The sequence below is a fragment of the Alligator sinensis genome, unplaced genomic scaffold, assembly GCF_000455745.1.
Source record: "Alligator sinensis unplaced genomic scaffold, ASM45574v1 scaffold138_1, whole genome shotgun sequence".
Lineage (NCBI taxonomy): Eukaryota > Metazoa > Chordata > Crocodylia > Alligatoridae > Alligator > Alligator sinensis.
The window spans coordinates 3,636,035-3,651,506 of record NW_005841862.1 but is presented as its reverse complement, the minus strand read 5'-3'; the positions used below and the strand labels follow the sequence as shown (position 1 = coordinate 3,651,506).

Genomic DNA, 15,472 nt, shown 5'->3' with positions numbered 1-15,472 from the left:
TGAACGTTCCAAAATTCCAAATTCCCCGAGAGACCACACAACAAAACAAACTACCCAAATGACACAAGGCAAACGAATACTTACTCCGTCAACACCCTGGCGCCGTCTCTTCGGACCCACTTAGCCTGGTTGACTCATTTAAGGGAGAGCCTTTAACCTCCTGGGTGTTTTAACTAACGGTTCCAGTGTCGTGACAGACTCCAAAATCAGTCTGGTGCGCACTTCACGAACACCTTTCCCGTCTTGTTATTTTACCCCAGGGTGGTCCAAGGGCAAGTCCCATCTGGGTCGCCAAATTGTTGCACAAACGGCTAGTTTCGTGCCCCTGGAGGCTTGTCCAATCCACCTCTAGGAGAGAGTCTCACACACAGGCTGGGTCTAATTTCAGATTTATTGTTTGCAAACAAGTTCGACAAGGGAGCTTAATTTACTCAAATCCGTGTCGACTCCAAACAGAGTCTGGGGTTCCTTTTTATAGCTAACATAAACAAAAGATTCTAACGTGTCGCGTAATTATTGGCAGCCCAAGTATTACGTCTTATAACATATGTCTAGCAGGGTCTATGATGGTTTACTTACATCTTAAATCTCCTCCCTGGGGCCGTCCTTAAGTCCATTTCGGTCATTCTTTGGTCAAGGTCTGAGTTCTTCACATCAGCACCTTTCCCTGTGCCTCTTCTCTTATCTCTCGTAAGGAGTTATTTGTTGCATCTGTTCCTGGCTATGTCTGCAGAAGTCTAGTGCTACTCGTACATCTATCATTGGCCTACATACCTTAGCAGAAGCAAGTGTGATAATATGCAGAAGCAATTATGTAGTGAAACTAAACAGTTCTCAGTTGTGAAGCCTTTGTGTAGGGAGATGAGACATTTTTACCACACAGCTGCTACACAAACGTTATTGCAAAATCATAATGACTAGATTATAACATATTTTTACCACACCTGCTGGGCTGGGTCGTGCATGTTCATGCATGCGGGCACTCATTCCCCAACCCCAGCCTCAAATCGACTGCAAGAGACCCTAAGATCTACCACAAGAGGCTCTGAGATCTACCGGTGGAGCGAGATCCACTCGTTGGTGACCACTGCCTTAGAGGAATACAAGGCTTATTTATAACAATTGAAATGTGAATGTAATGTGTGTAACAGCAGGAGGAGGCAGGGGGCAACCTACAGAGCTGTGCTGAGTATTCATTTGGTCTGCAGCTCCCAGAGGGCTGGGTGGCAAGAGAAAGGAAACTTGAGACTGGAGTATGGGGAAGAGAGAGCAGCATGCCAGTGGAACCTGGCCAGTCCTACACAGAGGAGTGCACAGTGGAGCTGGAGATCTCCCTGCCTCGGGAAGCCAAAACTGTGGACTGAAGGGGCACTTATACACATGATGCACCTCTGCTCCAACACATGTTAATTAGCACACATTGGAGCAGACTCAGTGAATCAAGTCTGCTGCAAGTCTGCTGGCATGTGCTAATTAGCATGTTCCAGCAGCCTCAGTGTCATGTGTATTCAGCAACCTTACATTTCAAAATGGCAGTGGGGGCGCTTTAACTAAAGTTCATTGAGTGAGGCTTAGTTAAGTGCCACCACAGCCATTTTGAAGAACGGGATGCTGAATACACGGGATGCTGCGGTGCTTAGAGTGGCTCTCAGAGCCGCTCTAAGTAAAGCACCCCCCTCCACCCCAAAGCAAATATATAACCCAAGGAGCTGGACTCAGCATTGCCAGCAGCTGCAAGCTGCTGTTTGAGTGGTTTAAGGACTAAAGGCTTATCTGGGGACACCTCCAGAGGCGTGTGTGTGTGTGGGGTGGGGGTGGTTATTAAGGTGCTGAGTGTATGTTACCACAGCATCGCTGTTTCTTTACTTTTTACCTGTTCCCTCCCTTTGATTTGTTGGCTTGTGACCCTAACCCCTATGATTTTCTATATATAAGTGGGAACTACTCCTTATCTTTTGTGCCAGTTTCTGGGACTGCAGGGTTGGAACACAACAAATTAGCTGATTTAAATGCAACAACAGCTCAGGCAACAAATGAAAATAAACTCAAGCTGTGAAGCAACAATGCTTCATCACAAGGAGAGAATGACAGGCACACTTGCCTTCTTCCCTCCAGCTTGCTGATAGGAATTTAAAATAGCATTGTTAGAAACAGAACAACAGGGAATTCTAGCAGCAAACTAGAATTAGGTAACATGCCTATCAAAAGCACAGTAAGAATCTCATTTAATAATGTGAGCCTCAGCTGTTACTTGCACTGCCCTTTCTTCTGTGATTGTGTACCGGAGACCTCTCTTTAGTGATTGTCACCACAAATCTCTCTATACAAGGGTGCCATTTTTCCCACCTTCTTGCAAGAATATTACACTCCCCAGAAACTCCTACACTTCTGAAATTGGTACTATTGTTATCAGCCCCTCTTGCAGGCATCCACTCTCATCAGTCCTTACTTGAATGCCCAGCTCGAAGGAAAGGGAGGTATCACTCATGCTTTTTGGCAGAGGCCCTGATAGTTTCGGGCTTAGCTGGTAAATTATGCAGCAGCATCAAGCATTAGCAAAACCTAAGCCACTCTGTCCCTATGAATGTGTCAGAGCTGTGAGCAGAAGGGAGGGATGGATGTTTGCTTTGCATCTGTGTTGCACTTTACTCGGTATATGAAGCTGCATAATGCCAGTTCCCATTCAGGTGGAGATCTGCATATGGGGCACATTCTTCAGAGGAGATTAATTGCTGGTAGAGAATATTTCATCAGGCCACGCCAGCTGGGGAAGTGACACGTTCAGCAAAGATGGACTGAGAATGAGCCGTGTTCGCTAATGTAACTGTGCTCTCAAAAACCCATCTGCCTCTTCCCTCATGTATTTTAATAGCCCTACAGAGTCCGCAGCTTGCAAATTACCAGGCTGTCAGCACAGCAGAGTCAGACACTCACGTTAATATGTGAATAAAAACAAACCTCCTGCATAGTATCACTCTCTGTCTTACCTGCTGCAGTGGAGGTTATAGCTCTCCCTGAGTATCCAGGTGTTCTCAAGAGGCAGAGATATTTTTTATATGGCAACATGTGTCTCATAAAGCCAGCCAGCCAGCTTTACCCCTGTTCTAGCAACTGAATTCAGTTGAGTGTCAAAGGGCACATTAAGCTCCTAGTTTGTAAAACATTTCATTAAAAGACTAGGTTCATTAGAAGACTGACATTTCCATAGCACAGCTCAGTATCCAAGGCCCCGTCTATTGTCTCCGTTAGCAGGTTTAAAAGAAAAAAAATCCCCCTAATACATATGCATTTGCACCAGTGATAGGAAGCTCAGAATAAACAAGGCCCCTGCACCCATTGGTATTTTTAACATGGTGTCACTTAGATCTGCTGTTAGCATGTTTGCATGACATGCTATTGAAAATACCAGTGGCTACAGAAACCCTGTCTTCACTAGAGATTCCAGCCTGGTTACAAAGCCAGGGCTGAAACAATGCCCTCCTGCCCTGACAGCAGGCAACTCCTGGCCCCGGCTCCATGGTCAGAGCGGAGACTCGGAGATTATGCTTTGCCCCCAGGAACTGTCTGCTCCCAGGGTGGGTTCCAAGCTCGGAGCCTGGCCAGGACAACGTCCCCCTGGCTTGGCAGCCAGCAGCTCCTGGTGATCAGAGTTGGGGCCAGGAGCTGCCTGTTGCTGGGACAAGGGGACATTGACCCAGCCGGGCTCCATGCTTGGAGCCCATTCCAGCAGCAGGCAGCTCCCAAAAGCAGGGAGCAATCTCCCAGCCCCTGTTCCAATCACAGAGCCAGGCCCAGAAGCTCCCTGCACCGGGAGAGTTCCCTGCCCAGCCCGGGGCTGACTGGGACCTGCCCCAAAATAGGACAAGTCATGGCCAGCCCTGGGCTGAGCAGGGAAGCCCCACTGAGCATGGGGCCTGTCCCCAGGGTGGGAGAGCTCTGCAGCAACAGCTCTCCCACCCCCTGCACCTCAGGACTCCCCCCGTAATGTGTACAGAACCAGGAAACAGCTGTCTCCTGGCCCTGTGCTCCCTGCCAGCCACTGGGCTAGCACTCAGGGGGAGCCTGGAGCTCCCCCTGGCTTCTGCAGTGAGGCAAAGGAAGGCTGGAGCAAATCTGCTCCCGAGAGGGAGCAGATGTAGGTGTGCTCCCTGAGTAGGCTTACTGCACAGTATTTTTCTGCACAGTAAGCCTACTTTAAATTAATAGCATGTGTAGACATGCCCAGTGTTGCCTTCAACCAGCCAAACCCATGAAAGCTCCCTGGAAATATCTTCCTGGATATATTTTATCTTATGGCCTTCACCCATTCCATCCATACTATGCTTCCTATTCCTTGAGGATAGCTCTGCTAGGAATTGGTCCATGGACTATTTCTCTCTCCTTCAGGGCCTGTCTCTAGCAAGGGACAACAGAGATAGAGAGGAAGGTGCAGAAGGGCAGAACACAGAGAGAACTGTGGGATTGCTGCTGGCAGACTTCCTATGCTCAAGACCCATATACATACCTTGGTAAGTTCTGACCACACTACAGGAAACTGGCTGGCTCAGGATTGATCTCAGACCCTAAAGTTCATGAGAGCATCCAAGGTGGACTGAACTGTTGTTGAGGGGGGTCTGGATTAGGGGTTTACAGCATAGATGGACAACAGGTATAGGCTGAAGGACATCCTTAAGGTCAAACTTAACAATCAGTGTTGAATTAGCTTAAGACATAGTTGGCAGCAGTTCCCAACTACATAAAACAACTCTTACAACAAGACCTGTTTCAAACTATCACTGCTGTTCTGCTGCAGAATTCGCAGTATGAGCAATGCTACTTAGCTCTGGAGGCCTTGACAAATAACCTCAAGCAGGCATTCCCAGAAATGAAGCATCTGGAAGTCAATGAGCTATCACTACAATCCTTCAGGCACTCAGTTGTTGTCACAGTAGAATATGACCCACACACAAAGCTAAGCGCATTTATTAGTTCTGAAATGAAGCAGGAGGACTTAGTACTGCAGCCCCTCAATCGAAGGCAGAGACTTCCCTCAATAGGAAAAATCAGCCCCTCACACTGCCTGCCCTGCAGAAGCTCCTGAGAACTCCTTGGGGACTGAGAGTGAATCCATCTTAATTTTCTTAACAGTGGGAAGACAATGAACATAAGCTAGAGTGCTTAATCCCCTGTGAGGAGGCTTCTACTCAGTATATGAAGCCCAGTTGTTCAAGAGTAACATAGCCTTTCATCACTGTAGTTTAATCCTATTGAAAGGAGGCACCTGCCTGAGAATTTAACACAATTTAACTTGAATACAATGACATGTCAACTTCAGCTGGTTCACCTCAGCTTTCCTGAGTGCACTTGCAGAGACATAGCCTGAGGGTGCATGTATACATATGAACAGTGTCAGGAAATAGGATGGTAAGTCTCTTGTTCCCAAGAGAAAGAGTATATTAGGAGGTAATACCATAAACCAGGGGTTTTCAACCTTTTTTAATAAGTGTACCCCCAGTGGCTGAACATGGAGCAGGAGGTGGGGGTGGTGGTGCATGGCCAGATGTGGAGCAGCATGGGGTGGTGGGTGGTGGTGGCCGCTGCGTGCAAGCTCCCCCCCTCCCTCACATCCAGCTGGCCAGGTGGCACCTGTGTAGCCCGCAGAGGGGCACTGCTGCCCTTACTCTCCCCTCCCCCCAGCCATGCTCCTGGGAGGTGGAGGCACGAGGTGGTGGGTAGCAGTGCTCTATCCTCACCCACCTGTGTGTACCCCCTAGGGCCTTCCCACGTACCCTCAGGGGTACGCATACTCCCAGTTGACAACACCTGCCATAAGCAATGAAACCCACTAGAAGAACCACCTGATGATAAACTCAGGGCCTGGACACATGGCACACTTATACCAGTGTAGTCTCTATCAGTTTTGTACACAAATGTTAATTACACTGGGATCCAGAGCGGATAGATGAACAGCGACCCCAGAGTAGCTGAATGCATTAGGTGCTATTATAGCATGTCACAACTGAATGTCAGCAGAACAGATAACTAACCCAGTTGCCTTAAGCAAACAGCTGCCCTGGGAGAAGCTGAAAATTAATAACCTCCAAATCAGGATAATTTAAACCAGTATAATTTTAGCCCTGATTCTTTCAGGGGTAATTGTAAACTGAATGAGGTAAAGTTACACTGATTATATCTGTGTAAACATGTAATCTGTCAGGGCCCTCAACCAGTTGTCAATAATTAGTGAAAGTTTGTTATCTTGTATTTCTCCATTCCCAAAACAAGATGATTTGATCTAATCCCATTAAATAATACAGAATCTGCTGAACAGTGACAATAGTGAAAGCTCTGAATTGCCCAGCAGATATCAGCTGACAAAGGCACTTAATTTCTCCACTTGAAGGGAAAGCTTTCAGACAGCCATTATCTTTATGGCTTAACTTTATGACAAACCATCTATTTATGCATCAAGAGGCACAGAAATCCCAGGTCTTTAGTGATCAGGACCACCAGAAGTTGCCCTAATCTGAAGACTATACAAAAGAGTTTGATGTTTGTCCATATCCCAAAGGAAGGGTTCATGTCATAAAAGACAACAGCACAGTTAACACCAATTATAAAAGATATTGTCCATCTCCAAAGAGAGGTGAAAGCCTGAAGGGGTCCTGGTCTGAAAGCTGTCCTCTCTTACTTAGAGGTAATTGCTCTTGGTCAGGTTTAAGGCTCTGCGGTTGTGGTGGCTTCCCAAAAAGTTGTATTGCTGTGGCATATGCTACATCTATTTGGAGGATAACAGCTTCCTGGCCCTTTGCTCAGCATCTTTCAGCATCCTGGCTTACTTGACCTGTTACAACAGGATTGAAAGCTCTGGCATGGATTGGGTCCTAACTGCAAGCCAACAACAGGTAAATTGTTGGGGAACTTGTATACGTGATGTGGGTTTAGCCACCCAAATTGAAATGGTGGGTTTTAATTGTGATGATTATGACAAGGGGCCCAATCCATTTTTTCTTTTCTGTGGAGCCTGCCCACATCTCCCACAGCTGTGTGGGGCAAGCTGCTGGCAGGCCGAGTGGCCCCTGAGCTGCAGGAGGCCCCGGTCCTTCCCTCCACAGCGGCAGCACCTGCTGGGACCACCTAGCAGGTGGCTAGTGGGAGGGTGCTGCCCCAGCTTGGAGACAACACCCAGCCTGATCCAACTGGTCCCTGATCCCAAGCTGGAGCTAGCAGACTGCCCAGGTGGCCCCAGGGGGTGCCATTGCTGTGGAGGGAAGGACCAGGGTCCCCTGCAGCTCAAGGACCACTCAGCTGGTCAGCAGCTGGCCCCTCAGCTGTGGGAGACATGGGCAGGCTCTGCCAAAAAAAAGGGATCGGTCCCCTTGCCACTTCTGCCTTCAACCCACCTCTCCCATGGTGTGGGAGTGAGTTGTCAAAAGGTTGCAATGCTACAAATAGCTACATTGCAAATGAAACTACATGCAGAGGTGGTTAGTCTGCAATGTAACAAACCCATTTAAATCTCAAAAAAAATCCTCCTACGTGTAGAGCATGACCCAATTAAACCGCAAAAATGGGCAATTTTTGTCACATGTACAGGCACCCTTGGATGTCAGAGTTTACAGGGACACAGAGAGGTCCTGTCTACACTATACAACCTTTAACTGGATCACCTGACTACATTGTAATTTCAGAGTAGGTGGGGCCATGGGGAAAGACACTTAAAGGAGCTGTACTCACTGGGTTCATGTGGTGGGAGAAGTCCCCTGTACTCCTTCTGGGAAGCTCTGCTCCTTTTCTTCATTTTATGGAGGCCTCCAGGCCACAGTATCAGGCAGGGACTAAGTCCTGAATCCTAAGTGTTTACTGGAAGGACACATTTCCTGGGGAGGTCAAGCGTTGACTTGCGTTAAGTGATCCATCTGGAAATGAAATTAAACCATAGCCGAGGCACTGCTGTTACTGTGGAAACAAGTGTTGCCAGCTGAAATTAATTGGACTAACCTATGTATGCGTGAGAAACACAGTGAAGGAAAATGTAATAGGAGTGAGTTGGTCAGGTCATTGGCTTTGCCAGGGGTAAGAGCTATAGTAAAGAGCAATAACAAAGCTGAAGAGAGAAACCCTTAAAGAGCATCTTGTGCAATTCTAATTAACTCAGATGCAAACTCTATCCCTACATCAATACAGGCCACATCATCACTGGACCAAATGACATAGATTGTAACATCCAAGGTTTGTTCTCTTTCACCTCTACCAGTGCCACCATCACCTGCTGCTTACATGATCCCTCTGCTGTCTACACCGGGCAGGTGGGGGGATCCATATGCGTAAGGATGAGTGACCACTGATCTGACATCCATTTCAGAACAAAACACAAGCCTGTGGCAGAACACTTTAAACCTCCCTGGACATCCATTGCTGACCTCAGAGTAGCCGTTCTTAAACAACAAAGTTTTAAAAACTGATTTGTATGCAAAATTTTGGAACAAGAAATCATCCACAGACTGTAATTGCATTAAGTGTAGTCTAAACCGGGACTTTGGATTCTTATCCCATTACCTGGATTAGTTTTGGTGATAGCTTTGTCACCATGGGTTTATTACTCTTTTGCCTCTCCCAGCATGGCCCCCATCCTTCCCTCTCATCCCTGTCTTTTATATTCAAATCACTCTCTCTATTTGATAGCCTGCTCTGTGCATATCCTTTCACATGTCTCTGATGAAGTGAGCTCAAGCTTCCAAAAGCTTATGCATCTCTGATTTAGTTAGTCTATAAGGTGCAAATCTACCCTGCCCTCTGCCTGACTTCAGACTGACATGGCTAACCACCTCATTTGAGCAGTACGTCACCTAAAGATGCAGCAGGGCCCACTTAAACCAGCTCTGCTCTGCAGAGTTTTGCAGGCACAACTACGTCAACAAGGAGTCTGGAGAAGGAAAAGAAAAATCACATCCCCTGGCCAACATAGCTGTGCCATCCAAATTGTAAGGTAGACAAAAGAGAGCTTTTGTTGGCCTACTTTATGGTGTTCAGAAAAGTGAATAAACTAGCAATGCATCTCCTTCTGTCAGCTTGCACTGTCTCTCTACAGCAACAGTGGCAGAGACTATTCTAGCCTACACAAACCTTTGGCTGACAGGGTTTTGTCCCAATTAAATAGATCCCAGAGCAGTGGGCCTGAAGCCTTGTACTGTTACAGAGATTCTTGGTTTTGGGCAGGGGCACTATCACCACAGGCAGATCAAGGATTTTAAAAATGGGGGTGATAACACAACACACCATTTTCACCAGTTAAAGAGAAACCAGAACCTTTGTATTCAAATCACTCTCTCTATTTGATACCCTGCTCAGGTGATGTACTGTTAGAATGAGGTAGTTAGCTGTGTTAGTCTGAAATCAGGCAGAGGGCAGGGTAGATTTGCACCTTATAGACTAAATCAGAGATGCATAAGCTTTTGGAAACCTGAACTCACGTCATCAGAGGCTGTGAAAGGGGGCTAATGTTACAATATTCCATTTGCAATCAAAGCAAAAGCAAATATAGCTATTGGAATATACTCTAATTTGCCAGATGATATATAAAGTTAAAAAAAGAAAACACAACAAACTAAAATAGTCCAAAGATATTGTGTCATTAGTCCTGCTGTTATTATACTTAAATGTGCATGTCTTATTCAGATTCATAAAACAAAATCTAACCTTCTTAAGTATCTTGACCTTGTCTGCAATACTTCAGTCAGTTATTTCTATACCTGAGTTAATATGACCACACTTGAGCTAAAAACAATCTGCAGAGCTGGGAAATAGAAGAGAGACATTACCAGGAAGGGCTAACAGACAGCAGAATTGTGGAAGAAAGGATAGTTTGAATAGTGGAACATCAAGACCACTAAAAAGGAGAGAGGGTCTTTAACACCTGTGGAGTGGACCTTAGCAGGAATCATGGAGATGATAATGAGCCATGAAGTCAATGGACTCTCTCAATGCCTGAATAGAAATGCTGCTTATCCTCCCAGGCAGTTGGGTTTAAAGTTTGGGTGGAACAGGAATCAAAGTACAGCTGCACCACTGCATCATCTCTGGCCATGGCCTGTAGACCCAGAGAAAGGGACTATGGGACAGACATCGGGAGCCTGACACAAAAGCCAAAGTGTGGAAGTTGTCTGACAGCAGCCAGGACCTGGAAACAGTGGAGCAGTTCAAACCCTTTCTGGGATGTACCATAGGTAGGGAAGGACCAACAGCTACTGTCTCAGGAGCAGACAGACAGTCTGACCCAGCATGAGAATGAGACACACACGTATACAGGCAGTCCTCGACTTACAGTGTTTCGAGTTACAACATTTTGCACTCACAACATTTATACATTGACACCCTGTTTCAACTTTCTGACGTCAGTTTTCACTTTACAACGCGAGATCCGATGCAATGCCATGCCAGTGAACAAGTTTGCTGCGTCGCCCATCTCCCTGGAGAACATCTGTCCAAACTTCCTTGGACACTTTCTTTATGAAAGCAGACAAGACTCCAGAAAAACCTGCAGCCAAGACTCCTGAGAAGACTCCAGCCAAGAACCCTTCAAAAAGTCCAGCCAAGTCACCTCAAAGAAGTCCTTCCAAATCAATATGATTGCTATTTAACATATAAATGCATTAATGTAGCTATATTATTCATCTATAATTGATTGACTACAAAATTCTGGGTTATTTTTGGTGAAAATAGGGTATCAGGCCTTGGTTCAGGAACCAATCCCCATTTATAACATTGTTTCCTATGGGAAAAATGGTTCTGAGTTACAACATTTTGACTTAAGATGCAGTTTTCAGGAACCAATTATGTTGTAAGTCCGAGGACTGCCTGTACCATTAAGTGACCTGAATGCATCTCCATTAAGGCAACAGACTCTCTCTGTTAAGCAGCAACCTCCACCATTTGCTCTCACTGGGAAAAGGCTCCTTACTTACTTAAACTTGTCCTTAGTAAATATCCTGTGCATTACTGCATATAGTATACAGCCTTTCACTGCTGCATACCCTGTTGCTCCTTAAAAGACTGGGACCCCTGTGTGCCTTATTTATTCAGGCTAATGGCCTGGTGGCATCAAAGAGAATTTTCTACCACTGATTTCAGCAAAGGCCCCAAGCACCCTGGTAAGACCTGAAATAGTTACCAGAAAACCAGAGGAAAAACAGGACTTTGATGAATATGGAAAGGGGCCCAGACACTGTGACAGTCTGGTGCTCCAAGACAAGTTCTGAGTGGATGGAGTGGCTGTCACCACAGACACCTCCATTGTTGGAACCTTTGCAGGCAGTGTCAGTAGAGGCAGGGATCACATGGACTTTGGAGAGCAAATTCCCCTCTCACAACCAGAGTCCCATTTCTACCACCTCATTCTCCATACAGAACTGCAGCAGTTGCAGAGCCAGGGAAGAAGTCACCCAGCTGATGATGGCAACAGCTCCCATCTCAGCAGCATCCTGCCTTAGTTCTGCTCTATGAGACCAGACTTTCAAACCCCACTACCTCTATTCTGGTGCCCCAGAGGGCAAAGTTTATCAGGTATGAGTCTGCTGCCCAAGACATAAACTCTACCAAGTTCACCACTGTGCAAGGCTCTGCAAACGGGAATCTGCACACTGCCACTGAGATAAACATTGGTGTCAGTGGTGGGAGAGCAATATGAGGACTAACTGTAATGGATGCATGCCAACTCTTTGTTACGCAAGAGTAACATAACCAGAGATGAGTAAGAAGAAAGTTGGCCTTGACTCTGTTGAGGCCAGACCTATTCAGTGGGGAGAAAAAAAGCGCCACATTTCCCAGAGCTGCTGTCATTCCCCCCCAGCATAAAGTTCAAATTGGACTGAATAAAGAACGTCTTCCCAGCCTAACTATTTTCTGGAAAATATAGTTAATAAAAAACCTCTTTTCCCTTACGGTAGTTTTTAATTGTTTTGCAAGGCTGGCAGAGCTATTGAGGCATGCATTGTACTGCCCTTCATCAACATTCAAGCTGAGGAAATGCAGTTTCAGAACCTAATGAGTACATTGGAGCCATCGCTTTTGTTCTTTGTTCCCCAGCCTTTGTTTGCCTGCATAGTGCAGCAAGCGCCTTTGTTTCTTCTGAGAAAGTCTGGGCTTGTCAGGGTTGGGGGAGGAATGGCACAGTAAAAACAGACAAAACAGTCTCTTCCACTGGGAAAACAGATAAATATGTCTCCAGGGCTGGAACCATGTCAGATAGTCACTGCTGACTCCTCAAGTGGGATCCTAAACTACTGGATGTCTGTGTGTTTGTAAATATTGTGGCAGGGCTACAATAAAAAGCCTACTTAGATCAGAGAACTCTCCTTTGAAGTCTCAAGGGCTTGCTCCTACATCTCCTCCTCCCAGCCCCTCTGCTACCCTTGAACCTCATGTGGGCAACCACAGCAAAATAGCTAGCTTCCCACCCACCCCCTATCTTTATCAAGGATCCACCTAGCAATGACAAAAAGTTAGTTAAACCAGACCAGCAGGTCATCAAGTGCAGTCCCCCACACTCCTGTTTTCTACCACACTGAACCATCAGCTTCCTCTCATGCAGAGCTGGTTCAGGATGGTCACTGCCCTAGGGCACATGCAGTGCCCATAGGACTCCCATTCATTTCAAAAGGAGCAGAATGGCAGAGGGCTCAAGCTCTAGGATCCCATCAGAGATGACCTGGTTGGGGCAGCTGTTTCAGACTAGTTGATACAAACCTTTATTGTTTTACAGACATACCCTATGGCAGCCTGTGGCAAGAGCATGGCAGGAGGAGATGGCAAGTTTGGTTCTCATGGGCAGCCCAGCAACATCTGATGGCATTGGTCCCCTGGCCCCTTTTGTCACCTGCTGGACAGATCAAGGAACAGTCCTGATGCTCAACAGCAAATCCCAGGACACCCCTTCAACCAAAGGAATAGAGAAACCCAACCCTGCCATGTCCTCCCTCTTTCACAAAGCCTGTCACCTACACACACTCTCTTCATGGAGATTTTGTATGTGCCGTATTTCCAGGTGATTGTTCAGGGGTCAAATTAAAATCCTAATGGAGTCACGTTGGGTTATCTGTACTCAGGTGAAACACTCAAGTACAAGGGAACTACTCCCAGGAGCTATAATCACTATGGGTGGCAGAATCAGGTCCATGTGGAGGGGGGAGAAGGAGTGCTTCCCTTCTTTTAAAGGAAAAATGTCTTACCTGTAACAAGAAAGCTTTGAAGCTGTGAATGTGGTTGGAATTTTAAACATCTGCTTTGCTTTCTCCCATTTCTGCTGTTCATTTCCATTATGTAGGCTTTCCTTCCCTCCAAAACCTGAAAGCAGACTGAGATTTTCTTTCTGTTTGCAGCCAGTTTCTAGTAGAAGGCTCTTGCTTGGGGGGATGGAGACCACTTATACATGCTTGTTTGTTTTAAACATTCTTTCCAAGCAGGTTTGTTTGATTGCTATTTTAATGGAAACATTTCTCTGAGGTACTTTTACAAAGCCTAACTTTTGGATTTAATTAGACCTGGCAATTTAAAACAAAACTCCTGGGTTTTGTTCTTAGTTTAAACAGCCATGTTAAAACAGCCCAAAGATTCATTAAATCCAGTGTCCCATCACTGACACTGGCCAAAGCGCTAATCTTCAGCAGAAGATTTATGTCATGTACTGAAGAACCAGGAAGCAGTCATTTATTTTTGTTTTGTGTAAGTTGATGTTGACTTCTATTAAAGAGTCACCAGAGAGCAAGGGGGATTATATATCATTCTCATGGGCTTTCCAAAGCTTTTCTCTCTTGCAGCAATTATCCCCTCTGCTCAGGTTTATTTTAGTCAGATTAATTAAATACAGCAGCAAGCTAAACTAGTATCCATCTCACCTCAAATGTCCAGACCCTTCTAGCTGACAGAGGTGCGACGACTCTTATAAGTTAGCCCAGATGTCTGCAAGTCCAAAAATTAACCTATTTTAAATTGCATTAACATACTGAGCAAAGCATCTAGTTTCTTTCTGACAGCATCTGCTGGTTAACTCATACCCTGTGCCAGCAAGAAAGAGAGGTTGTGTAATTTCATCTCGTAACTGCAAACAGTGTTCTTATTCACATCCATGTCCTGAACCTTTCTAATATCATACCAGAGCAGTCACATATGACAGAGCATCTTAGGAGTTATTCAGGAACCTTGCCAAGGTTAGACCTTTCTATTCCCCTAAGTCCAATGAGAGAGCTTTTTTCTGCTCCTCTCACTTCCCTCTAATTGAAAGCAGCTTTGGTTACTGAAAAACAATCCTGGAAGGCGATGGAATGAGGAATACATGTTTTAGGTCAGTACATCTCTTCCAATGGGAGAAAACAAAAGGATCCTGGGAACCCCTCAGGACAAACGAGTGGTGTCCTTGCCATAGACTTGTGACTTTGTCCTTCACAGCATTGTGCCCATCCAAGCAGTGCCCTAGCACCACCATTCCTCTTCCTCCTGCCATCTTGTGCCTTTTTATCAACCATTTCTGCCTAACTTTTGGTTCCCTCACTTGTTTTGCACTTCATTGTCTTCTGCTGGCTTCCATCCTCCACCCCCTGACTCACCTTGGGACAACCTAGTGCTTACCAGGTAGTATGGTATGGTGTTTTTGTGTGGGGGTCAGGTGCACGTGGTTAGCTGAGGTTGAAAGCTGAGGGTCCGAAGACCGAAAACAAAGCTTGAAGGGACAAGCTGACCCCAGGGTCTGCAGCCTTTTGCACGTGAACCATTCCTACTGCTGGCTGCTCTAGGAACTGCCACAGTGCAGCGCATTCATGGGCTGCAGACAAGAGATGCACTTACTAGACAAAGCTCATGGATGTGCACCCTGCAGAGCTGGTGCCAGAGCCCTGTACCCTCAACTAGGTGAATCTGCATGTGCATTAATGCACTTTAGTTAATGCGCATTAAATCTAGTACCTGGATCCATTGTTAGGTACCAAGAAAATGTGCATTAGCCTGTCTTAATGTGCATTAACTAAAAAGCATGGTTTTTAAGTGACATTTAATGCTCATTGACCTATTTTAATGCGCATTAATTAGCACATTTTAAGTGAGGCTTTAATGCACATTAAAATAGGCTAACGTGCATTAACGTGCACCGGTAGACGCACCCACAGACCTGTTCTTTCAGTCCATTAAAAGGATCTACTCCTATTTCAAGCTACCTATGATCCAGCCACCAGAGGGCGCCATTGCTTTAAAAGACTGCACACTGTCCCAGGGCTCAGAAGCAGGTCAGGCACATAACCCCACTTGTGGGGCATATTTGCTATAGGGATGGAGCAGAAACAATGCCAGTTATCTCTGCTCTTTCTATGCCTCCTACTAACTCTGCTCTTGCCCACCACACTTCCCACCCAGTTGGGAAATGCCACTATGAGCATAATTGCTCTCTGCACAGTGCAGACACTGTTGTTGACCAGGTATGTAGGATACATGTGCCCTACAAAGCACA

The 15,472-nt window shown here is 46.0% G+C and overlaps 1 protein-coding gene across 1 annotated transcript in view; it reads right to left on the bottom strand.

The window, feature by feature from the left end:
* Positions 1–15,472, bottom strand: part of ITPKB (inositol-trisphosphate 3-kinase B) — a gene marked incomplete at its 5' end in the record, with an annotated part of 121,090 nt that overhangs the window by 10,230 nt on the left and 95,388 nt on the right. Inside the window, one exon of the mRNA XM_025216211.1 lies at positions 13,206–13,320. Within this exon, the coding sequence (XP_025071996.1) occupies positions 13,206–13,320 (115 nt within the window). The remainder of the gene's footprint in view (positions 1–13,205; positions 13,321–15,472) is intronic.